The sequence below is a fragment of the Etheostoma cragini genome, chromosome 2 (genome assembly GCF_013103735.1).
Source record: "Etheostoma cragini isolate CJK2018 chromosome 2, CSU_Ecrag_1.0, whole genome shotgun sequence".
Classification (NCBI taxonomy): domain Eukaryota; kingdom Metazoa; phylum Chordata; class Actinopteri; order Perciformes; family Percidae; genus Etheostoma; species Etheostoma cragini.
Window position 1 is genome coordinate 15,261,560 of NC_048408.1, and position 25,762 is coordinate 15,287,321.

General features: G+C 42.6%; 1 protein-coding gene across 9 annotated transcripts in view; it reads left to right on the plus strand.

Annotated features, from left to right (window-relative positions):
• The window catches only part of dlc1 (DLC1 Rho GTPase activating protein), an 81,091-nt gene that overhangs the window by 47,577 nt on the left and 7,752 nt on the right, over nucleotides 1–25,762 (plus strand). For 3 of the 9 annotated variants that reach the window (XM_034898180.1, XM_034898171.1, XM_034898188.1), the window contains 5 exons: nucleotides 16,830–16,901; nucleotides 18,448–18,544; nucleotides 19,897–19,960; nucleotides 22,163–23,835; nucleotides 24,564–24,743. In XM_034898180.1, coding sequence (XP_034754071.1) covers nucleotides 16,830–16,901; nucleotides 18,448–18,544; nucleotides 19,897–19,960; nucleotides 22,163–23,835; nucleotides 24,564–24,743 — 2,086 coding nt within the window. Of the gene's footprint in view, nucleotides 1–7,372; nucleotides 7,418–9,746; nucleotides 10,075–16,829; nucleotides 16,902–18,447; nucleotides 18,545–19,896; nucleotides 19,961–22,162; nucleotides 23,836–24,563; nucleotides 24,744–25,762 lie in introns of those variants that run through there. The other 6 variants (XM_034898164.1, XM_034898196.1, XM_034898225.1 and 3 more) reach the window with 5 other exon arrangements.

Genomic DNA, 25,762 nt, shown 5'->3' on the forward strand with positions numbered 1-25,762 from the left:
GCAGGCATATAACAATAAGCTAATAGCACTGCTGAGGGAACAGAAAAGGTAGCAGGATTAATAAAGCCTGTCCGGACCTAACAGCCTGTCCCTCCTCTTGGTTCTGTGAAATAGCCCTCTGGTGTTACCATGTCACCTAGCATTTCCCACTGAACCTGACTGTCTCACATTATCACAGCTGCTACCAGTGCATTTTAAGGTGGTCTGGTATACTGCTTTTTGTCACACCTACTACTAACATAATTTATTCTCATGCATCAGTCATGTTGATCTGGACCATTAAATCTTTCATAACAACAAAATACATAGTGTTTTCCTGCCTTTCTCCTTGTGGCTCTCCAGTATCGCTGTTTTTATAATTTCTGTCCACTTCTATTCCTTAGTTTTTGGAAAGATGGGAGGACTGGGTAAACAGAGAAGGGTCAGCATGAGAGCCAGAGCCCAATCTGTTGGGCATATGGATGTTCTGTCACTGCTGCCAACCTCCAGCTGGACAGTATTAGCCCCCCTCTTTGCTCAAGAGTTGAGCTATCATCCCCCAGGGTCCGATGAGGAGCAGAGGAAGAGGGGGGGGAGTCACAGGTCTGACCGCGGCTCCTGTTCATCACCCAATGTCTCCACCCACTAACACATCAGTGCTGTCCATTAGCTCCTAAAGTAAATAAACCAACTGTGTCTATGTGTAGGACAGGGAGTGAAAGAGTGGGTGAATGGGGGTTCAGGGCATTAGGGCTAATCCTATAAAGTGTTAAAGTGCGTTTAAGTGACCAAAGAACACGAGATGCAGACATTAGGAATAAGAAGAAGACATACTTAAAAAAAAAAACTCAAGGGAAAATTGAACAGGTCTGAAATACGCAAATATGAACAAACTGGACCTTATACATGCACAAATATTCATGTGTCAGAGTGAGGGGGCTGCCAACTAAAGGCACTCTGAGCCGTTGGGGGTTTGGTACCTTTCTCAAAGATGCCCAGGAGGGGAACTGCCATCTTTCCAGCTACCAGTCCACACTCTGCACTTGGTCTGTACGGGGACTCGGATCGGCCATCCTAAAAATAAAACACAGAGGACGAAACTGAAAACCTTGTGTCAAAAACAGAATTTATTGAAAAAATCAACATGTACCTTAGTCAGTCATTTTATTATGGTCATTAAAGTTCTTGACCCTGAGTACTAATTACCATCAATATGTCACTGTCCATTTATGACAAGTTTCTGTCCACTGCATACCTACAGGGATGCTGCCTACTCTTGACACAGCTAAATACATACACTAACTTTTCTTTATTTTTGTTCGGCTTAATACACCAGATTACTTAGATTCCTACACACTGGATTTGGGTCAGCCATGCGTAAAGACAAAAATTTAGATTTTCCAACTGAAGTAAGGCCATTCATAATCATATCAAAAACCTTCCTTGTTGGTCAGTGCTTACAGAAGTATACCTTAAAAATATGCCAAGTATTTAAATAAACGTATGTACATATGTGGATTTGCTCCGACACACAAAGAACTAACTCTGCCTCAATGTCCTTAATTCCTGCATGTGCAAAGCATTTGTCAAGCGATTCTCATGTCCATCTCTAGTTAGGTGCTCATGGTTTTTACATAAGCAATGAGTTCATTTCCACTGGCTGATATATGTCTTCCTGCTGTGCTTTCTCAGCCCCTCAACTAGAGGGTGGAAAATTACTTGCGCATGAAGCAAAATAAGAGACAAAAAAGCACTTTATTCCTAGGAAAAGAAAACCAGCAATCAGTAGAAGTAAAACGAAACTGTGTTTTTTTGTCAATAAGCAAATTTCAGTGACACTAGTATTTTTTGGAAGGCATTTATGTGTCTTAGGCCACCTCACCTATGCAGTAACTGTTAACTGTATAATTCACAACTACAATCTGGAACCATTGATAACACCCCCTGAAAATAAAAATAATTAACTTAAAGGTTAATTAACTTCTAGAAGGTCAGAAATGAATAGAATGTGTTTTAAATTATCACAAGTATATTTTAAGTGACGAGTTTTCATCCAGGCTCATTTAGTAACTAAATAGCTAAAGAGTAACGCATCAGTTTTTTTAAGGTTCTGTACAATGAAGATGACATGGGGAAATGATTTTAGGCACGTCATAATTTTGGTTTGGTATAGGATTTGTCGTGGTGCGCCTGTCCTTTATCCCACCTCTCTTAAATCTGCAATAGCACTATGTCTTATTTTATCTTCTGAGAAAAAACATAAGCTGGAAGAAGTTGGGAGCTGGAAGAAATCACTCTGAAATTCAAACCTGCTCGATGCACTTTTGCAAAGGAGCCTCGGAATCAGTGATAATCTTCCAGCTGAACCTGGTTTGTGTTTGTCATGACAGCCTAGATGAATGCATGGTTTGTCACGTGCCTCGCTAGAGGTCAGGGTTCAAAGGAGGTCATGGGTCATGGCAGAGAAGACTAAAGCATTAACTTCCTGCGTTACTCACTGGCTGATTCTGCACAGAGAAAGAATGGACATATGGTACATTGGAATTTGGTCTTTGCTCAACGTGTCTATGTGTCCATGACCAAATTCAAAACAGGAACAAAAAAGGAAAAGTTCTACCCTTCTATTGTAAAAATGGCTTGTTGGACACAGTGTGGCTTTGCACATGCAGGACACACAAGAATATATTTAAAAGATAATAACATACTACTTACACAAACAGAAAAAACAGGCATACATCCAGGAACATACGCATACACCAATTATTTTCCCCTGATGTCAAATAGCTCCTGTCTCCTTGGCATATCCGACATCCATCCATTCCCACCTTGTACGTAGTTCATACACTGTTAGCCCTCCACACTATTGCTGCAGGGCTCGTCATATCATTGCAACAAAAATCTTCCACCCATGATTCATTGCTGCTGAAAGGTAGCTGGCCTAACTTTGACACCCATGCCAACATCTCCATTCGTATGCCAAATTTATCTTAACCCTGACCACTTCACCAGGATGTCAGACAATATCAACCAACATCACATTCTTAGGGACGGCTGTCATTACATTGTGTCTGAGAATGATTGTTTTGAACGTGACGTCGCTTTAATAAGGCAAAATCCGCAGGAGAGTCCGTTAGGCTTGCCGCGATAGTCTGTGTTTCCGTTGTTACACGGTGGACAGGCATACACCGATTATATTACTTGGCCACCTCCCCTACCATTGTTTTGTTTTTATAGAAATAAAACCTATTTTGTTTATTTTTGCATATCAGCGCCCACTGAGATGTTCACATTTTTAATTTGTTTACATTGCACAATAAAATCAAGACGACAGTAACTTAAGAAAACAGAGTAATATAAAATAAAGATTATGCAGGTGGGATTGAGAAAACCCATAGGGGCGTATAGAAGGAATCTCACCACAGCACAGTCTCACAAATGAGTCGGACGACGGGTGCTATAATTACAAACTGAAATTGTCTGCTCCGCACAGCAGCTGCAGCGAAGCTCTTGACAAAGCAATGTTACCTTGAGGTCCATTTATTAGTTTCCCTGAAACCTCAAATTTCCATTCTTTTTTGAGCAATTGAAAAATATTTTCTATTGACTTTGCAATGCAAGAGAGAGAGAGCATTAATATGGAAAGCTAATGCTTTGGTCTGTGTGTCAGGCAGAACTAAAACCATCATGTAACAACAGGAAGAGTACTTTGGTGTTAGTTATGTGAGTTTTAAAGTCTTACAGGATGAATAAGACTTGATATGGAAATTATTCCAAACTCTGATTATTATACCACACTTGGTTTGGAACAAGAATTCTGGACATTTCCAGCACAGCTCAAAATGTTGCTGTGTACTCATTTCACAGCCATATGGTTGGCATCATTAACCACTCCCCGAGTCTTGAGTTGGTTTCCCAAGCATACCTCCACCTCTTGTAATTCTTAGAAAATGTGGTCACACACAGTAACTCTGTATGTGTTGAAATGTGATTGCTCCACTGTTAGAGCCTGTAGAAATAAATCAAACCCGCTTGGTTCATTCACGCTAGGCCAGTAACAACTGTGCTTTACCATAAAATGTTGTTTTGGAGTTCAGCAGTAAAATTAATGGAAATAATCAACCAGTGTTTGCATTAACCCCACAGCAGTTTTAAGTTGGAATAGAAGTTTCCACTGTTAGATTTTACACACTGACTTCTTTTCTTTTATACTACACTGTCTTTTTTTAAAACCGCCAATAATTACCCTCTGGTTCTGCTCTTTCTGTGCCATTCCTCTCTCACCTAAAAAAACTAATCTGCCTTACCCATGCCTGACTAAATAGAAAAATATGAGCAATAATCTGCAGCTGTGTGTGTGTGTGTGTGTGTGTGTGTGTGTGTGTGTGTGTGTGTGTGTGTGTGTGTGTGTGTGTGTGTGTGTGTGTGTGTGTGTGTGTGTGTGTGTGTGTGTGTGTGTGTATGTGTGTGTGTGTTCTTTTCCCGCACTTCTTTATCTTGATCAGGATAAGACAGGCAGTGGATTTCCTGGAGATCCAGAGCTTCCTTTGTGAACGTCTTCAAGATACAAGTGGCTTTGTTCCGTAAAATACTCTTTTTCTAAAATATAAAAGAACAAACAGAGCAATTTTAAAGTGGCTATTTGTAACTTTCAGTTTGTGTTGATTCCAGCGGAATTGGACAGAAGCGGTACTGTCTTAACCAAACCTGCTGCTGTAAAAGTCATTCCTTACACTGCTGTATTACCCGCTGTAGATTACTGAGTAAGCGTTACCAGGAGGTCCTATAGATGCAACAAATATTTTGCTTGGCCAGAAAATCATTCATTAACAATAAGAGAATACATTACAGATGCATCATTGCATAGCCTACTTTGGATGTATCGTGAGCTAAACCGGGTATAACTGTCACTGTCACGAGCTAAAGCATTAAGAGTTTGTTGTAGCAACCAATGTAATAGCTTAATAAAGCGTATTTTAATGAAACCAAATAACGCTTTACACAAGAACAGGGGGACAAGGAAAAAACAAATAGTATGCAAACACAAACACGGACTGAAAAGAAACAAGACACTAAATGGAAGGCGTGATTTAATTAAAGCTACTGATGTACAACCACATCACAAATTTACAAGTTATTTTATGAATTAAACAGACATACTATTATACACCTGAGGGCCAATTCATAGTCGGTTTTGAATAATTTACAATCCCATAATTGTCTCCATCTGATAAAGCCAGGCCGAGATTGACTCAGGTTTTTGCCCGTCTGTCCCTTTAGTTTTAATTTGTTCTTGGTTAAATTTCCTTATTCTGTGATGACCCTGCCTCAGTATCAGCCATAACTACAACAGATAACTTCTAAAATAAAATTAATATACAATTAGGCCAATATAAAGAAATCTCCTGTTACCATTTATCTGGGTAACTCACTAACACAGGCTTTTCTTAAATATGGTTTGAATCTGGTCTGACTCAGGCCCTGGGTTGGGATTTAGTTACTAGGTACTGAATGGACCTTTAAAGACCTCTAAACTGGACATAAGAAAAAGTATTAGTTGCCAAGGTAACAAGGGACGGGGTTTCAAATTATCATTAAACAATAAACCTCCAGGAGAAACCTCTAGCAAGAGATTGGAACAGTGTTGAGTTCTTCACACACGCAGGACTTTATTTGCTGTTGAGTTTCTGGCGCTTTGATTGTGTAGTAAAAAGCTAACTTGCCAGTGTGCGTTCATACTTGACAAAACTTGCAGAAGTGCACAATATCATAGATAGCAGCTGTATTTATGTTCAGCTTCTACAATTGAATTGACAGTAAAGCTGATACTTTCAATAGGTTATTTGGTTTTTAATAAGGGAACATGTTCTAAGATTCTTTACGATTAGTCTTGTTTTAAAAAGGAGGAATGGCCTCCTTAAACGTGAAACCTGATAAAGTTTGTTTAGTTTTAAATGTGAAATCCTGTGCAGGCTTTTTTGTCCACCCGGAAATATGTGTGTGTGTGTGTGTGTGTGTGTGTGTGTGTGCAGATACACAGAATCACTTAAAAGCCCATTATCCCTGCAACCCTCCTTCAATGGTTCATTTTTCTGCTCTAGTTGTTTGTTGTGGACTATGTGCTAAAGTCTAAATAGATTTGTATTGTTTTGGTCAACAAGTTAAAGTTCCATGATAAATGGATGATCCACCATAAGGTGTTTTTTTATTGTTTAACCTCACCACCTGGATGAAAAATACATGGTAGTACAACACCAATCCATTGTTTGTGTGTGTGTGTGTGTGGGGGGGGGGGGTTATGGGTGTGTGTGTGTGTGTGTGTGTGTGTGTGTGTGTTTGTGTGTGTGCCTCCTGCCTCTATTGTGATCGTGGTCAGTCCATCAAAGCCCGGAGAGGGTGTCGGTGAGGCATTTGGTCTGCTGTCTGCTCACACTTCCTTTGTTTGTGTGTGTGTTTGTGTGTGTGCTGGTCCAAGCCTCTGTCTCCCTGCACTTCCTCCTTGCCATTGTGTGCATGGAAGCATATGCTCTCTCTCTTTCTTTTTCTCTCTCTCTCTCTAATCAGTGTCTTATTGGGCCGATCCCCAAGTCCATGGATGAGCTATTTCTGGAAATTCCTGTTATGAAAAGATTATTCTCCTCCCTCTTCTCCACTCACCCTCTCTCTCTCTCTCTCTCTCTCTCTCTCTGCGTCAGTGAAAGGCAGAAGACACACGCTGGTCATTGGAGGCATTTAGGTTCATGTTTCAAGACAGTGGCTGTATCTTGCTTTAAAAAAAAACACACACACCCACAGAGAGTAAATAACAAAGTAGCATTGTAATAAAAACATAAATGCCCCTTTTGTCCCTGTTTTTGATTATTTTATGGGTTAGCTATCTGTAAGGGAAAGCATCTTTATAGCCCCATTATCTAAAACATCTCAACCACAAAAAGAAGGCATTCAGACACTTGCACACACACACATACACACACACACACACACATACACATCTAAAATGTTCATCTCTACTTCAGGATGGCTGCTATGACCTTTGCTGCGATCTCTTTTGTGGGTCTTTGTTGACACGGCCTTGGGTGTTTATGTGCATGTTGGACTGACACGTCCGTCCACTGACCCTCACCTGGCCCTGTTCCCTGGGGTCAGGACTGGTAGAGGAGGGGAGCGTTGACCCCGAGGCAAGCCCACAGTAGGACTTTTCCATGGCGGCCAAAACCCTTTCGTCTTTCTCTCACTTCTTTCTCTCTTTGTTTTTGTTTTTCTGTCTTTTTATATTGGATTAATATTATAATTGTCTCTCTTTTTCTGTCTATCTATCTGACAGTTACGTTTTTTTTTTAAAGTTCCTTTTTTTCCTCCCTCTGTGTGTCAAGGTCAGAGGTGACGCTGTTAAGTTTACAACCTACAACAGTAGCTTCACCCAACAACCCAGCAGCAGCAAGTTGGTAGGGCATACAAAGCCAATTTTATTCAAATTGAATGCCTTGAGTTTATTTTGTGTTTTTTATTTGTTTTAAAATACAAGTTATAATTCAGAACAGCTAGAGACTTGAGTAAAATGTACTGTGAATCACAAAATAATCCACTGAAACTTCCCTTACCATGCCTTAAAGGTAAAAGTGTTTGTTTTTATTCCATTTACAAGGAACTGTTACATGTAATGCAGGCTTAATCCCTTGTGTCTGCCTGCTGTAACACTGATGCATCTCCTCATTTCCTCTCTTTTGTCCAAAGCCCTCATTACACCAGCGTGTATTTGATCTGTATCTGAATCATAAGCCAAACAAGCGCCTGACTCTGACGAGCTTTGATGAATGAAAATTGTAGACACTGTAAAGAGACACTCATTTGGCCCAGAGCAACTGGCAGCAGCGGCAGTCTACTTGTCTGATCTCTCGCACTTTACCACACACATTCATCAACAATCGCTGGCATTATTATGTATTTCTCACCACAAAACAACTTAAGAGCGCAAACCCCCATCAACTCTGCACGTGGTTGTTGACCCATCTCAGTCGCTTGCTAGCTCAAAGTTTTTTGTTGATTTCCAAAGCGAACAGAGTTCAAGAACGGCAACACACATAGAGCGGAAGGTCACTCACCGGATGTCAGACAATTATCCTGGAAATGTACTTCCATTGATCCATTGGGTTTTGTGTGCAGCCTCTGGGTGGTCGGGTATTGTGGCTTAGGGATTTGGGCTTGTTTGGTAATCTGTCTTCATCTCTCCTTCCTCTCTTTGCTTATTGTCTCTCTCTATCCTTCCCCAATCCCTCTTTCTCTCTCTCTTTCATACACACACAAGCACACACACACATAAACACACACATACACACACACAAACATAGAGTACATACATACACACTAACGGGACATAATTATCTTCTCCCTCCCGTAAGGTTACAGATTTTGGATAAAATCCCTCAGTTTATGAGCTCATGAAATTACGTTTGCTGCTGACGTATTATTAATATATAATGCTTCAGCTGGATGTACTTAGCCTCGTGATTTTGCTCACTGTAATAGCCGGCAAGATCTCTTGTGGGTGAATCACTTGTGACTCCTCCGTCAGCTGGGACCGGTATGGCAGCCAACAACAGGCTGCCCAGTTAGCCAGGATTGTCTGCATCATCTCTTCCCATTCGCAGTCCAAGTTTTGGATTACATGTATTTCCCTGCCACATGTTGACTCATCTGGCTTTCTCTTTTCGCACCACCTCAGTGACCTCAGTGTATTACCATAGCAATAACACAGATCTAGCTAATGCCAAACGCTGACATTGTTAAGGAGTTATTGGAAAACTAGATGAAAAGTTCCTGAAAAATATTAGCGAGGTTTCAACACTTTCCTATTCAAATGAGTCATGGATTATAAATTAAACAGTTGCATAAAACCACTACTTTTGTCCTGTCAGGGGGAAAAAAGAAACGTAGAGGTAAAAATAAAATGTTTAGCCTATATGAAGTAATCCTGTATATCTAAGGGCAAATGTAAATAATATCAGTGTTGTTATATCAATAACTAATTATAGCAATTGTAATGACTGTCTTTGTAGGTGCTTACAAAGTATGGTGCAATCAAAGTGATTACATCATCACGACTAACTAAAATCTGATTGAATGTGTTATCGTAAAGTCAACCTGTGCGTGGTGTACGTGCGTCAGGCGCGACACGGACAGGGTCAGGGGCCGGGCCAGAGTCATTACCATACCTGCAACAGTTCTCCTTTCATTGCGCCACTTGCGCTTTTTCGGACTAATCTCGCGTCACAAAAGAACGTCTCCCAGTTGTCTCCGGCATTTTCTAATGATATGCAAACTGGGCTCAATCCTCAATTGTTGCCTATTAGGGGAGGTGGTTGAGGCTCAGGCGAGGCAGGAGCTGAAAGGAATAGAATGGAGACCTGGGGAGCACAGATAATCACTTTCGATGTTACATGGGTAACATTTGTCCGGCGTATTTGTTGTGAACAAGTCAAATCAGTGTATTAAATTAGTAACACATACGAAATAAGATGACTGTCAAGGGAAAGATGAAGTGCATTCCAGAAACCAAAAAAGTACGATTCGGTGGCATTGTTAGTGCACTTTGACACACTGTTATGACATGATACTGTAATCGTTATAACTTATCTTCCCCAACAAGTAATGATGTGCTGAGGTTGGTCTGAGTGGATCCGTGTGTGTCTCCAGCTCCTTATCAGGTGGGAAGCAGCGAGGCGGGTGGGGGGCGGAGCCACGGCAGAGCTGCCCATTCCTAAAGCTTGAATCACACTACTCCATTCACATTCCTGCTGGGGACCGCTTCATTCAGGGACTCGCAGTGTTGGAAGGATTTGGAGAATTTTGGAGTTCTGTGTATCGCAGCCAAATCAAATTAAAGCCATGGATTTACTGTCTCGCGCAACGGTCAGAGGACATGTGCTATCGACTGTATAGTTAGAGTTTTGTGTACGCTGGATTTATCATGCGGGCTTCGTCCTAACAGTGCAGCAGACCTGACGGTGGACAGCCGTAGCCTGCCAGGGCGCAGCCGGGACTTTGGTTTTAAATGCTGAGGCTGATCGCGGCCAAGACATAAAAACATGATATTAACACGTAAGTCAATTCCATAATTTACTTTAAATTAATTATTTTTGATGGTTTTCTATTTAAAGTCAACATGTTTGTTTGAATTCTACCTGTAAGTACAGCACTCTTTTACGGCGCAGCGCTGCGAGCTGTCGGATAAGACATCTCCCCGCTTTGCGCAAACCTCCGCGTTTCCAGTGTCCTCAGTCCTGTTCACAACTAAACCCCCCCAGGTTTTTTTTTATTACCTGTAACTAAGTTACACACGACCCTGCGAGGTTCCTATCTTTAGGAAAAATCTTTGTCCAACACATTTCCCTTCGTACGCACACAGTCCACAGGAGCTTTGTTTGGATTAAATTAAACTGTGATTCGTGTGGGGAAACAGGATCTTGTTTTGTGTCTTTTAAGATTATCAACAGGTATAGTGCCAGTCTGCGATGTCGATGCCTCCAGTTTATTTAGGTGTGCCTTTTGACTGCCGTGCCGACCTTTTGCTATGGTAAGGGAGATTCGAGGTGGATGTTGAGGCTGTGTACAACATCCCGTTCTCAGTCTTGTGATGGCAGACTTAAGATGATTTGTGGGCTTTGGCCCTTTGTCTCTCAACTGTTTGTTCCAACACATGGCTCCTTATCAGCTAACCTCAGGTCTGGAACAGACATGAGCACAGTGAGGTTCAGTTGAGCCATATAACCATTAAGGACGTGTTCAAAGACCTTCACAACCTTCACGATGAGGGGTGAATGAACATTACACACTAGTAGGCTAACTAATAATGGAGAGATTGTATGACATTGTCTCCATGCTTACACAAACTTAAAGAGATCTTTGCTACAGAAGGAATAGTCTAGTTACATAAATGGAACCATATTGTTGTGTACTCTTTCTTTTACTTCATGTCTCTTTGTTTCTTTCAGTCAGGGATGGGCCTAGATGGTATAGTAGTGTAGATGGTGGTTGTGTTGGGAGAAGACAAGCAAATAAAGGAAACACTCTTTTTGAAACTGGAAGTGAGCTGGGGCCTTATCTGAAAGATTTACATCCAGCTGGCACACTGTTTCTTCATGTCCTGTGAGGAGACACATATGTTTAATTTTCGCTGTTACCTTCCCTCTGCTGAAGGGAACCAGGCTGTCCTGGGATCTGTTTATGAATTGATAGCTATCAAGGGGGAGGTGAGGTTGGCTGTCATCTGGCTGTGGAAAGCTTATCACAGGCTTTGAATATGCCTGGTCACCTGATCAGGACTCGGGCCCCTTGTGTGAGCATAAATCTGTCATCAGGGGACACAGGGGTCTGTGGACTTAGCTCTGCGATGATCCATCTGGGCCAGCTGTGTGTTTGCATGTGTATCTGTCCTTGCATTCGAGGCCTGTCCATGCAACCGGTAAGGACTATTGGTAGTAAACCACATTAATCTTTTCTGTGTGAGTGAGCGTGTCAACCGGGCATAGCTTGAGGCTGGCCAGATGGCGATATTCCTGGCATCATCTCCCTTAGCTAACAGCCAGACATTCTCAGCGAACACCAGCTGTCTCAACCGTGGAATCACAAAACATGATACCCCATCAGCAAGAAAATCTGTTATCGCCCATCTTTGGATTCCAGTATAGTACTGAAAGGAATTTCACATTGGCGAAGTAAAAAAAAAAGTTGTTGTCTCTCCACTTGTCCTAATGCTATTATACAGATTCAAGCTGACATCGCGGCATAGTTTCAAAAGTGTCAGATCACAAATCAAAAAGAAACCCGTTCTTTAAGTTCATGGACACATCAGGAGTGAAGGACAAACACTGGCAGCATCCAGGCTCCTGGCTTAGTTTTTCTGTAGATTACTGCCGAGCCACAGAGTCTGTCTTGGTTTATCACATCACCTGTCTAGACCCACTTTGCAGCTCCTTCAGAAATGAGCCACTCAGACCTGGAGCTGATAAGAACCCTCTGCCTGCCTTATGGGTTGGTTTACAGACGGCTCTTTGAGACCCAACTATGATCGGGTAATTCCAGATAAGCCACCTCAATTCACAACAGTTGTTAGTCAAGCATTCTTCTTAATCTGCTAACTTCAAAGCCCCAGCCCCAGCAGTGATAACTGCATTCAGCCTCTTGACCTCCAGTTTGCCATGTATGTAGCAGGGCCTTTGAGGTGGGGAGCAGCATCCTTTGTTTGCTAGCTGCTGACAAACTCCCACTGGAGCTGAGTATTCAGACTCCGCCAAGCCAGATCCCGCTGCCTCCTGCAATGAGGGAAACTTTGGCCAGCAATTGTGAGAATTTCCTGCCACAGGAAAGGAGAGAAGAGAAGGGGCGAACAGAATTGAAATAAGCGGAGAGAGGAAAGGAGACGAGGGTGAGAGCAGGGAAAACACCATGATGGGTAATTTTAGAAGTTGATACCACTGGGCAGGGAGTAAAGCTTAACTCAGCCTGGCAGCCCACCACTTCAGCTTTGGCCAAATTCCGGGAGAAAAGCCACTTGTGATCCATATGTAATCTCTATTAGCATAGGCCTGACTCTTATTAGCCATGTTATATGCTGATACACGCTCTCATCTTTCTTTCCCACTGAGAAGGAGCGTGTCTCACTGTGTTGTTTTTGCTTGTTCACATCAGCCAGAACTAGTGTGCGGCTATCTCCATTTCAACTATTTCCATTCCATCTGAGAGGATTTTTATGTATTTTTGTTCACCAAGTAATACATTTACATTAAAATGTGTCTAATTGATTGGAGATCATAACATGTCATCCATTTAAGTTGTCCTTAAGAGGCCAGTACAGTTTTAGACCCATATCCTCTCTCGGTCCCACTTGACATACAGGTTTCAGACAACCTTTTGTGTGGCCTCCCTCAGCAGGAGCACTAGTTTTGGTCTGTGTTCAGATTAATGTATATCAACCTTTCCAGCTGTTTGTTTGTCTGTCTCCAAGATGACCAGGCCACAACCAGGGATGGTGAAAAGTTGACCAAACAGAAGAAAGGTTGGGTTAAGCAGAAGGTCAGAAAATGACATGCTGTTGATACCTTATGTTGCTCTTATAGCTTGTAGCCTAGTCACTGGGGTCAAAATGACAAAAGAATCAAAGTTCTTGTGGACTGCTATATAATTTAGTAGAACTCAATTTATCAGCACTTGAATTCATTCCTAACTCCTAAGTTGTTACTACATGAAAAAAGGTTTAAACATGCAATGGAATGTGTCCTCCAGAAATGACTCGTCACATAAAGCAGTGTGGTCAACTGTAACATAATTCATTTGACATGTAGTATTTTTGGTACAGTAACTGTTAACTCTGAAACTTTGGTGATGATCCGTCTCCTCTCTTATTTGTAATCTGTTGTACTTTAACAAACTTGGCACATGTATACCAGATATTACCATCATTATCAAGGTAGTGAACTTCCGTTTTCTATTTGAGGTTATCTCTGTGATCAGAATTTCTTGCAGACGTATTTGAATGTTAAGTGCCTGCTGTAAAACATGCATTTGTTCAATGTTGCTCTGTAGCTGTGGAGCCATGAGGACGTTTGGTAAGCACACACAATCACCGGAGCTAGTGTTTGTCTTGGCTGACTCCCCGCCTATTATCTGGTCAGGAACAAATGAAGGCAGGGCCTTACAGCAGGGTGGTCGGCGGCCACTGCAGCGCCGCTCGGCTCTCTTCCTGTAAGGGAAGCAGGAAGAGGAAGTGAGGTAGTTCCCTGGCGCGGGCTAAGGAATTGGGGTGGACAGTGAGGGATGACAAAAAATCAAATACACCGATCTCAAGTTATCAAAGCAAACTGTAATGTAAAAGGGGGATTGTTGTAGGGTGACGTTTTTATGAGCCTTTGGTATTCTTGTAAAGATCTTTTATGGCTTGTTCTTTTAATTCCAGCTACATCAGACTGCATGTGTGTGCAGCTCTATTGTTAGGTTGTTTGTGCCAGGTGCCCCATGCCCCTGTCCACTTCCTGCAGCCAAACAAAAGATATAAAAATATTCTTGCTCCACTCTGTGCATGAATGGGACACAATGCAGTGCATTGGTAAATATTCAGTGGTAAGGCATACCGAGTCCACATTATGTCACTGTAAAGTAGATTTGACACACATTCTATCCTAATGGGTGTGTCCCTGGATAGCTTCCCTCCAACGGCCTTATTGGATCCCAAACCCCTGTTTTCGGAGTTTGGGGGTGGAAAGCTAACCACGTGTTTGTATGTCCAATTTGCATTTCAATAGCCTTACTGTCTTTTGAGTGGTTTGTCTTTAAGCATGAGGCCGGTCTTAGCAAACACACAAGGACTTGAATGTGCACACAGTCACAGTCACACACAGATACTCAAGCAAACACAAATCTTTGGCTCTATGCAGTGATTGCTTTCAAGAATGTTGGTATAATTACACTTTGGTTTCCACGTTCTTCTGGGTTCACCACGCTCTAAAAATAAGAGGCTCAACACACCCACCACGCTTCTGAGACACTTCACATCCAAAAGGAAAAATAGAGCTCATTTGTCAAATAAATCAACGTTAAAACATAGTTGTTAATGTGTTATTTGACACGTGGGTTCATGCTGGTCTCAGGGGTTGCTCCAGGAGTGTTGGCCCCTGCAGTGGCAGAGGGGAGGCCCTGTCTTGGTCATGTCACACCTGGTCACACCTTGTTGTTAGTGGGTTTGTCTGCCGTCTAGGCTTGTTGTTGGTATGTAAATCCTTGTATATAGTTGAGCTGAGACCCTTTGCAGCAGTAGACTTCTTCTGGCATGTCTGTCTGACAGTGCTTTATGGTTACCTGTCTTTTGTCCACATCAAATTAATTTCCACTTTTGAAAGCCTCAATTGTTTGACATTATTTATTACACATTTATGTTTGTATTGTCTCTGTAGTTCTCCACCAAAATACTGAAACTTCTTTCGTCTCTCTTCAGGCATTGTCTGTTCTGCTGTTAAGCTCCTGTGTTTGAGCTTGAGCTAACACAAAATCTAACAGTTTCTTGGTGTAATTAAACCTCAAAATGAGGTGGAACTGCTAGTCTTTCGAAGATCTAATTAACACAGCATTTTTTCACCTGTGGTTGATATGAGCTCGGCCAAACATATCACTCCTACTTAAAGTGTAAAGGACATCACTATTATTGGGATAATAATATAATAAGGATTGTAGGATAAAACTCGCCTGCCGTAAATTCAGACTTCACGCATAGCATATTAGCAAGTATATAGCTTTTTGAAGTCATTCTATATGTTTCTTTTCCTGCCTTTGTTCCACCGGTGTTGTTTACAAGTTTTTCTCAAGGTTGTGCCACATTTGTACTTGCTGTCATTATCCCGGAGGCCTGGAGACATGTTTCTGCTGGCTGTGGGGCTGATGAGGCAGGAGGGTGGGCAGCCATTTGGCATACGTCAGCTAAAGGGCTTTCACAGATAATTGGGAGACATCACCATGGCTCCCCTAACACAGTGGACCTTAACATTCAGTCGGTACTTAGCACAACAAGCCCAAATGTCACACCTTGTGTTTAAGGGTTATGAAGAGTTTGTCTGGCCCCGTTGGAAAAGCGTTGTGAACATGTTTGACTTTAGTAATGGCATCGATGGACACTTGAGAAACATGCATTTGTATGTTAAACCTTTTCTATAAACATCTTAATCAACAAAGGTTCTTGAAATGTTCTATATTAATATCATGAGAGAATAGGAGCTGGAGGGCAGCACTGCGTTCACAAGATGTGTTGTTAAAACATTAAAATATCCTAACACATGGATACAGTCATGTCACATGGGGAAAGGCTCCTGACAGACATTTTCTGTGGTTAGAGCTCTGTGAACAACAAATACCACCACCTTACCTGGATAAGGAGCTTGACACTTGGCGTGTCAGGGTGTTAACACAGTTTGCACGAACGATGCTGTGAGCTCTAGCTTTAGAAGCATGTGAGAGGAGAGTGACCATGTGTGAAATAGCTAATAAGGTCAAGGGGGTTTACATTTGATAAGCTGCTAGCATGCTGGACTGTTCAGTTTTAGAGTTTTGACTTACTTAATTTTGACTTCATTTTAAAGCTTAATTACGACAGAGGCGCCACTATTAAGATTTATCGTATTCTTGTATTTTGGTCAAATGGCCTTTTGAATAGGAGTGAGTGCTAGGGGCACTTCTGTGATAGCATCAAAATCCCTATTTTTAAAACACTAAGAAGGCTCAACACAACATGAAACTTTGCTATCACCAGGGGCTCTACACATGAACTCCAGCATTGAGAACATTGTTTGTGTACACAGAGTTTACTAAAAAGTAATGGTTTAAACAACTCACTTAGCTGTTGTTGTTTCCGCTTCCATCAAAAACAATCAATCTCCGAATGGGAATGGACGGATTTCATAAGAGGAATTGTCATTCTTATATAAGGCTCCTTTTTCAACTACAATGTCAATACTGTTTTTTCCAATTGTGTCCGGGTTAGCTCAGTTGGTAGAGCAGGCGCACATGTAAAGAGGATTACTTCTAGACGCAGTGGCTGTCGAATCTAAGTTATTAAAACCTTTCTTTTTAGTTCACTCTGTGTACACAAACGATGTTCTCAAAGCTGGAGTTCATGTGTAGAGCCCCTGGTGATACTTGGAGCAAAATCTAATGTTGTGTTGAGCCTTCTTAGTGTTTTAAAAATAGGGATTTTGATGTTATCATAGAAGTGCCCCTAGCACTCCCATTCAAAAGGCCATTCGAAGTGAATTGAAGTGTCTCCCACAACACCTAACATGCTTTTGTTTTCTTCCATCTTTTCTCCTCTGCAGAGATCGAAGCCAAAGAGGCCTGTACCTGGCTCCGAGCAGCAGGGTTCCCACAGTATGCCCAGCTTTATGAAGGTAAGTGCCCCTGTGAGACATCCTCCAACCAACTCTCCTACCCCATGTGGCAATAATGAATATAGAAAGTTGATGCTGGTATTAGAAAGCCGGGTTACCCTGGGAATTAAGTCACATTGTTACTTCAGTAATCTGTACGCATTCGTGAAAGGCTGTTTTCTTGCCACACTCCGCAGGTGTAAAACAAAAAAACATAACTACAATCAGTTAGGCAGATCTACTAATGTTAGGTATTTAATAAAACAATTTCTTGATTTTTTATTAAATAAAGATTTCCTGAATGTAGAACCCTGTTAATTTCTCTTATATATGCGAGTATTAACTCATACAGAAGACCACTATGTCCTTTGTCGAGCAAACAAAACACCAACATGCACACCTGCGCCTGTGCATGCATACATACCACACACAGCATAACATTCCTGAGGAGTAAAGGGTGTGTTTCTCCTTATTACCAGTGCTTTGCTGTGCTGATGCAGGAAAAGCCGCATAAACCACAGCACACTATATTTTAAATATTAGCTATAATGTAACCTGCCTAGTAACTCTTTGAGGGCCAAAGGTCTTTCTTACCTCTCAAGTGGTTGAGAAAGAATGCTTTGCCTCACCCTTGAGTTTTAAATACACACTCAACAAAATACTCCCGACAATATTATGGTATGCCATAGGCATACCAGTTGCCATTATGTAACTACAGGACGATGACAGCAGGACCAAGCTGCCATTGTCAATGGGCCATAGCTTGTTCTCACTTAACCGTGAAAGGTTTCTTATCTGAAAGGAAGGCTCATTGTGTTTCTGCACAGGTGATGAGACTGTTTTTATACATACACAAACAGTAAGACAAAAGTGCAAACCACAATGAATCACTATGCAGATTTTTACATTCTCTCTGGTTTGTTGCTTGCAGCCCTCTCCACACAAGTAGGAATTTGTGCCGACGCATGACACATTTTGCCTTTCCTTGTATCCATGGGACAATATCTGTTGTTTGTGTTGTCAAGACTATTGCCCCACTAAAGATAAGCAGACTGATAGGCCGGATTCAGAACAGTAAGCTAATGTGGTTGCAGCCTTTTCAGAAAACATCTTCAAATCTGTTCATTCATCCTGACCAGACCAGACTGCTTAAATATTCTTTATGATTTAACTGTATGCCATTACTAATACTGCAACTCAGTGAATAACAAGGGATTCTGTTACTGTAATGAGGTAGACTAGGGAGAAAGAAGGAGAAAAGGAAGTGGGACCTCTGAGCAGCGGTGGAGTACCTATTGTCATTCTTCAATCAATCCCCTGTTCTCTCCCTCTGTGCTCCATATCCCCCCTGCCTGCCGGGTCTGAAAGCTGCAGCTGTGTTTGTTTGGTCGGCTAAGACGCTACTTCCTCTTTTAGCTTTTCATGAACGTGAAGGGGGAGAAGGTGGGCCGGAAGGCCCTGGTGGGTGTTGGAGTGGGTCAGTGTTTTTGAGGCTAGGGATTGTATCTTTAGTTTTATCTGAACACACTGATCCAATCAGCAGCAGGGAGATGCCCACACTAATCAGAACCTCTCTTTTTAGATGCCCAATTTCCCATCGACATCTCTTCAGTCACCAGAGACCATGACTTCCTGGATCGGGATGCTATTGAGGCTCTCTGCAGGTGAGATCGCAAGTCATACTGAACCTTTCACACAGCTTTTATCTTTCTTTTGATGTTATGCGCCATTCTTCTTATTCTTCTTATTCAATCTCTTGTTCCCCCCAAATGAAACTATAAGGACATGACTTCAAAAGCAGGCACGCTTCGGAAAGTTGCCGATAAGATGAAAGAATGGCATGATAAGAACTTTGGAGCTATGCACTGTATCTTCTCCTCTCTCCATTTACTTCGTCCACATCTGATTTATCTCTCTATCTTATTTTTCTTTGTAATCTGATGGTGTTTACCTCATTTTGTATCACATATCGCAAACCTACCATTCACTGCTGGATGCTACGATCACGCAATGCTCACCAAATTCAGTCTTTCTTTTCATGTAAGAGGAGACATATGCCACTGTCTTATATGTTAACCCACAATTGTTGAATACATGGTTTCAAAGCTTTGTTTGTCTGATATACCAGACATGTTAGTCAGTGTATGTGAAGAAGGGCAAAATGGCAGTGAGTGTTATTGGAGGTTTGCATCCTAGTTGGTGTCCCTGCAATATTATTGCAATTGGCATATGAGGAGGAGATAATGGCTCTTTAATGAAGTCACCTCCTTCATCAAATTCTACTTCTCAATAATAAACCACAGCAGGTGTCCTTGCATACATCTGGAAGCTATCATCTGTGTGTTTCTTCTCTTGGCAGCCTTTCACCCCCTCCCCACACGCCCAATTCTCCCCCAGTTCCCATCCCTTCATCTCTCCATTGTTACATGATCTGCCTGCTCTAAAAGCTCTCTAGAGGATGTACCCCACCACCACCACCACCCTCTCTTCTCCAGGTGGCTGGTGGGGGATAAGCTTTCTGTCCCCTCCCCAAGTTTTCGTCAGCCTTCCAGCAGATTTTCTCCTCGCCCTCTCCTTTTCTGTCTCCCTCTCATTCTCTTCCCACTCATGTGGAGATTATCCTTCAGCAGCTCATTAGCCATCCTGGGTGCACCCAAGCTTACCCTCTGTCTTTCTCTTTCCCTCTTTGTTTTTCATCCTGTTTCATCCTTTCTGCCATCATACATCCTCTTGGTGATGAGAGTTTGTGTATTAGAAAAAATCAGGCAGCTGGAATATTTTATGCCAACTTAAATGTAACGTGTGTGTGTGTGTGTGTGTGTGTGTGTGTGTGAGTGTATGTGTGTGTGTGTGTGTGTGTGGTAGAATCATACTTACAAGACTGAAAGTGCACCCATTCATGCTATAGATTTCACCTTGGCTCTTAGCATTATAGACCTTGTTACTGAGACAATTCCAAAATGTCATCAGGAGTTGTTTTTTTAAAAAATAGTTTTGTGTGTTTTTGTGTTTGCAGGAGACTGAACACCCTTAACAAGTGTGCTTTAATGAGACTGGAGATATCACCGCAAAGAAAAAGAGTAAGTGAACATGCACAAACATTAACTCCACACCTTTTATGAAAAGCCCCTTTGCGAGTCTCCTCGACCACAATTGCATTCTCTCACTTCAACCATCAGTTCACTCTTGGCCAGAGGGAAAAGCTGTGTTTTCTCTCATCTTGTTTAATGAGAAGGTACATTTTGGGGTTTTATTTCTATATCAAGTGGGCTGTGAGGACCCTAGGGAGAAGGAGGATAGCTTTAATGTCTAAACGAAGGAGTTGCATTCATCAGGACCTCCCCCTTCTCATGGCATGCTCCCCGTCTTTTTCTAAAACTTCGTTATAACTCTGGCTCACCATAAAAGGAATGAGTATGCTGCTTTTGTGGCACTCTTGCAGAACAAACCTCCACACATCTCCTGTCTGTGATTACGCTGGTAAGGGTCTTTAAGTAAGTGCAATGCTATATGTTTATAAGTAGCTTTTAAGATAAACACCACACTATGAGATTTCACTTTCAATGAAGCAGGCCTCTGGGATGAATGAAGGATAATCTGAATATCCCAGTTTAGATTATGTGTCTTTCAAGTAAATTTGTCTAGACTGACTTCCACTGTCACTCTGTGAGAAGAATTGCTTCTTTTTATACAAATCAACCTTAATTCCTAAACTGCTTTAAGTGGTAAATAGTAACATCTTTGTTCTGTGTGTGGTGGTATTCATTAGGATGACCCTTTCTGTGTCACCTTTCATTTCAGGAGTCAACATGAGTAGAGGAGTCAAGGAGGTTATTTGCCATCTTTGCGGGATGACAACCCCCTCCTTAGACAGCTTAGGAATGCATTGATCTCCTCATGTCTTAACATTCCCCCTCTCTTAAATCTCCATCTCTGTGTTTCTCATTATTTCTGGTTTGGTCTTTTGATCTGTTACATTTTAATAATAAATAGTTTTCATTTAGCAAACTCCTTGTGACTTTTAAAGCGCCCATCGTTCCAGTGAATGTTTTGTTGGTAAGATTATTTGAGGATGAGATATCTTCAGAATGTTGATAAATGGTTGGCCAGTCACTGCAGTTATATGACATTCCAACCACCATAACAAAAGTCTCTCTTGTCCTCTTTACATTTTTCTGACTTTAATAAAATATAAAATCTGTAAGAAGCGGGGATAGATCACTCTTTGTTCATTTTTATTTGAGAATACGTCATGTTTCCACTGCAAAACATGTAACAAATGATTCCTGTATGTGGAGCCCATGTGAGCAGTGAAAATGGAACACTGGCACTCAACTAGTGGAACGTGGAGTTTGTGGATTTGATAATTTTTCTACTGGAACTTCCTTGACATCTTTGTAAAGGGGGTTCTGATTATTGCTTTTAAAACCTCCCTAGCCAATTTTTTTCAAAGCTTGTATTTGTGTTTTGGTGAGTTCAGATGATAAATTGGGCTTTGGAAAGGTGAGAAGAAGGAGGTGGTTACATTTTGGCATTTGGTTTTATTAAATAAGGTCCTCCACTTTGATCGGGAACTGTGAAGAAATCTCCTTTGGAATCTGTTTTAGCTTGTGTTGATTTATGTTTGAAAAAGGGTGCGTTTTTCTGTCACTGATAAGGAAAAAGGATAAACAGTAGCAGTGTATCTGCACACACAAAGGGGATAAAGAGTATAGGGGGCAACGACCCCAGTCTGGCCGACTGCACTGTGAGCTATGGGGGTCATCACAAACTCCCTCCAGGCTCAGAGATAGTCTAACCAAACTGCGGAGGTGTGTGCATTTTCTGAAGGTGCATCATTTGACTTTGGCCCAGTAATGGTCACTTTTTTCTTATGTATTCATATGTATGTACTGTCCATGGAGCCAGGCAGTGAATGAATCCTGTTTACTGGCTGTCCATGGGTATCTTTGCTTCATCCAATTTGCTTTACCACATCACCTCTGTTTAAGATAATGTTACATAAAAGCCGTGTCTTATTACGTTTACAATTAGGTAGATGGATAAATGAGAACAGAACGCTGAATTCACACAAGGCAAAGGGCAAGTGCAACAAATATATAAAACAAACTCCCTAACCCCAGAAAGTTTCCTGGACCAAGGTGAGGAATGTTGGAAAAGCAATGGAAAACATAGAGGTGCACAATGTCCTCTAACGGTAACTCTTCCTCCCTCTCCTTTTTCCATCTCTTTATGCTATTTCTTTCTCCCTGTCCCTTATCCCCTCCCTCTCCCTTATACAGAGTGAGGACTCCGACGAGGACGAGCCTTGTGCCATCAGTGGTCGTTGGACCTTCCAAAGGGACAGCAAGCGTTGGTCCCGTATGGAGGAGCTGGAGGTTTTTTCCACACTGCCCACAGATGCTGCCCCACCTCCATTCCCCAAGGACCAAGTATCCCAGAAAAGCAAGCTTGCCCTGCGTGAAGGCAATAGTTCAGAGAGTGTGCTGACTGATCTTAGCGAGCAGCCTGAAGTGGGCTCTATCCACAGCAGCGGGAGTGGGGGAAGAGGAGAAGAGAAGAGCCATGGTGCCACGCTGACAAATGAAGCTGTACCCGCTGGTGCCACTCGTGCCAGCTCTGTAGCTAGCATGTGTTCATCCTCGGGCACAGGTGGGTCAGGATGCGCTAATGAGGACTCTCTATCTGATGGGATGCCTCCATCGCCCCTGGAGACACTCGGACAGTTCACCTTTGATGTTAAAACAGCAATGGGAGGAATAGGAGGGAGTCTGGACAGAGGAGGTGGCAGCGGCAAAAGCACACGCTCAAGAGCTAAGAGCTTTCTCAAGAGGATGGAGAGTCTGCGGCTGCGCAGCAGTTCCTCCTCCAAGAGAAAGAAGAAAGGGAGCACCAGCGGAGGGAAGATAGAAATCAGTGGCCCTGTCATCAAAGAGGGTCTGGATGATGACAAGCTGCGGAGTCTCAACTGTGTGGACATCTCCAGTATCAACCTCAACCAGAACCTCAATCACCAGCGCGATCCCACTCAGACTATGACACTTAACCGGAACCGCTCTGTATCCTACTCCACTCAGACCAGCAATGGCAGCACTGTAAGTACTGGGAGCAGCCAGTCCGAAGCAAGCAGTGGAAGTACTGTAAGCACACCGAGTCCAGTGGCTCGCGCTCGCAGCCACAGTATAGCGGCAGGCTCTAGTAAAAGAGGAGGAATGTATTTGGAAGGTTTCGATCCTTTCAGCATTCCCCAACCTGCTTCAGATCGACTGCCAACTCCCCCACCCAAATCCGCGCCCCCAATCCCCTGCCAAGCTAGTAACGGGATGACAGTTGATGAGCAGAACCGCAGGAACAACTGCAGTGTTCGAGACAATAGCAAACAAGCGGAAGAAGAGGAAGAGGAGGGAGAGGAGGGCATGATCTTCTTCTACTTACCAGAAGGTCACAAGCCTGGAACCTTTCCCAAAGCCCTGCAGGACGGGAGTTCACGCATTAGCAATGGGAATGATAACGGAAACCCGGTGATCCTCAGGGGGCGGCAAAGTAGACGCCAGTGTCGTTGCTCTTCAGGCTCCGTTGACAGCCGGCTCAGTTTTTACGACAACGTCCCCTACACTGAGAGGGAGGAGGAGGGAGAGGAGGAGGAGGGGGATGAACGCAAACTGGAGCAAGTGCCACAACATGTCAGCGGCCTGCAGCGGTTTGTTAATGCCTGGTCAGAGGCTGTGACTGGCGAAGAGGAGGAGGAGGAGGACGACGAAGAGGAAGAAGGAGACTCCGATTCAGCACTGGACTCAGCCTCCCCGTGCCCGTCCTCTCCTCTGCAGAACCGGCTGGAGGAGACGGAGAACGGCAGTGACCAAGACAGCACAGGAAACCCTCTGGGAGAGGGAGAGGAAGGGATGAGAGAGAGGAGAGATTCTGGTGTCGGGGCATCTCTAACCAGAACAAGCAGGTCAGTGTCACCATTAAACAGCCGGTTCCCTCAAATATACCGTTTTTAACGTTTTTTATTATTTTCACCAACCACACCTGGTATCTAGCCTCCATCCTATAATAATGGAGGTGAATTGAATTGTCTTTTTGGTGCTCACAACATTAAAAAATGTTCACGTCTTTTTCATGGTGAGTGTTTCTTCTATAGAAAGTAGTTCAAATTAAAAACCTACTTTTATACTACTTTTACGTTTATATTACTTTTTGCGGTTTGGGTGAAGTGATCCTTTACCAGAGAAAAATTCAAGCCAACAACAAGGACAACAAAACAATCTAAAGACGAACGTTGAGGCACCAACAACAAAGTGTTTTCAATAGAAAGTGACAGAAAAGGATAAACAGGGACACGCCGAGACTTCTCACCTTACGTAATGGTGCTGGATACTCTCTGGAATGCTGCTTGGTCTCCATGGGGACTGTTGTTGTCCCTTTAGGAATACACAGGCAAAATCACATTTGGGGGGAGTACGAGTTTCTAGTCTTTAAGACAGTCTCTTGATTAATGTGTACATAAACCCCTGTAATCCCCAAACTGATCAGTTGGCACATACTAAATACTGTGTGTGGCTTTGTGTCATGTTGTATGTGCACAAAAGCATGACGCAGATTCCAAGAGTTAAACTGCTCTTTTTTTCAATTGCATCTTAATTTGTGCTCTCTGCTTCTCTTTCCCTGTATGGACTCCAGACCACAGAAACTCCGCTGGCCGAGCTTCCAGAACTCCCACCGGCCCAGCTTGGCCTCGGCCCAGCTCCAGATTAGCTGCCAGTCTGTGCTACAGATGAATCTACTCCAGAAGCTCTCCCTGCTGCAGCTCACTGCTCTGCTAGAGAGACACACCCCTACTAACAAACATGGCTTTAGCTGGTAAGTGGACTAAAGAAAAATGAAATGCTTGTGTAAGGGACATAGGGAGGTTTGACAAGAAGGGAATTTTGTAAAATGATTGTTTGACACACACTGATATTTTAAAGCTTGTTTTTCGTGCAAAAGGAATTTGCTGGCTCGTAAGCAATGCCCTTGAATTTATGCATTCAGCCATCCATCTATCCATCCATCCAACTGCTACCCTTCCATCTCACCCGTCTCCCGATCCCCACCATCTGCATGTTGTTGTATAGTGTGGAGACGGCTGTCCACAGAGGTTGGGTTTCACATTCTTTTCCCAGGCCCATAATTGCCGGGAAGGGGCGTACATTGTCTTTTTCTCAACGGGGCAATCATGGCCGTTCACACGCATGGTGTTACGAGAGCTGGAGGCTGGAACGATCAGTCTTTAACAATTATCCCTCCACCACTAACTTCTCTCTATCCCTTCTAGACTGATCGGCCTGACCTTTATATGTTGCTGATGATAATCCAACGGCACCTAATATCCTCCTAGTTCCCGTATCTGCTTACGAGATTTTAAAGTCGCTTCCAACTTTACTTCTGCCTTTTATTTTGGCTGTACCTCTGCTGTCTGCTGTAAGTCAAATACTGGGGAGAAGTAGATAGGTTGTTTGAAGGGGAAGTCCTAAACGAAAAACGGTACAGAATACAACGTGTGTAAATGAGACTTAACTTTGTTGACCAAACAATAGATTACTGGGCATTCTTTACAGTCAAAATATGTAATACAAAAACAATGTAACCAGTATTACTGTTTTTTTAAACAGTCCAATGAGGAAAATTATAAGTTTCTTGTGTTTTTCCACTTCCCCTATATCTTCTACCCAAGGCCTTTCTTGGACAGGAATAGAAGGCATTACGACAGTCTTATGACAGGCTGGCACTCACTGAAAGACAGAGGCCACTTGTTGCATCTGGAGGCCCACACATATTCAGAATTGTGGGCCGGGATCATAATATCCTCCATTTCTATTTTTTTCCGAACTGTGGTTCTG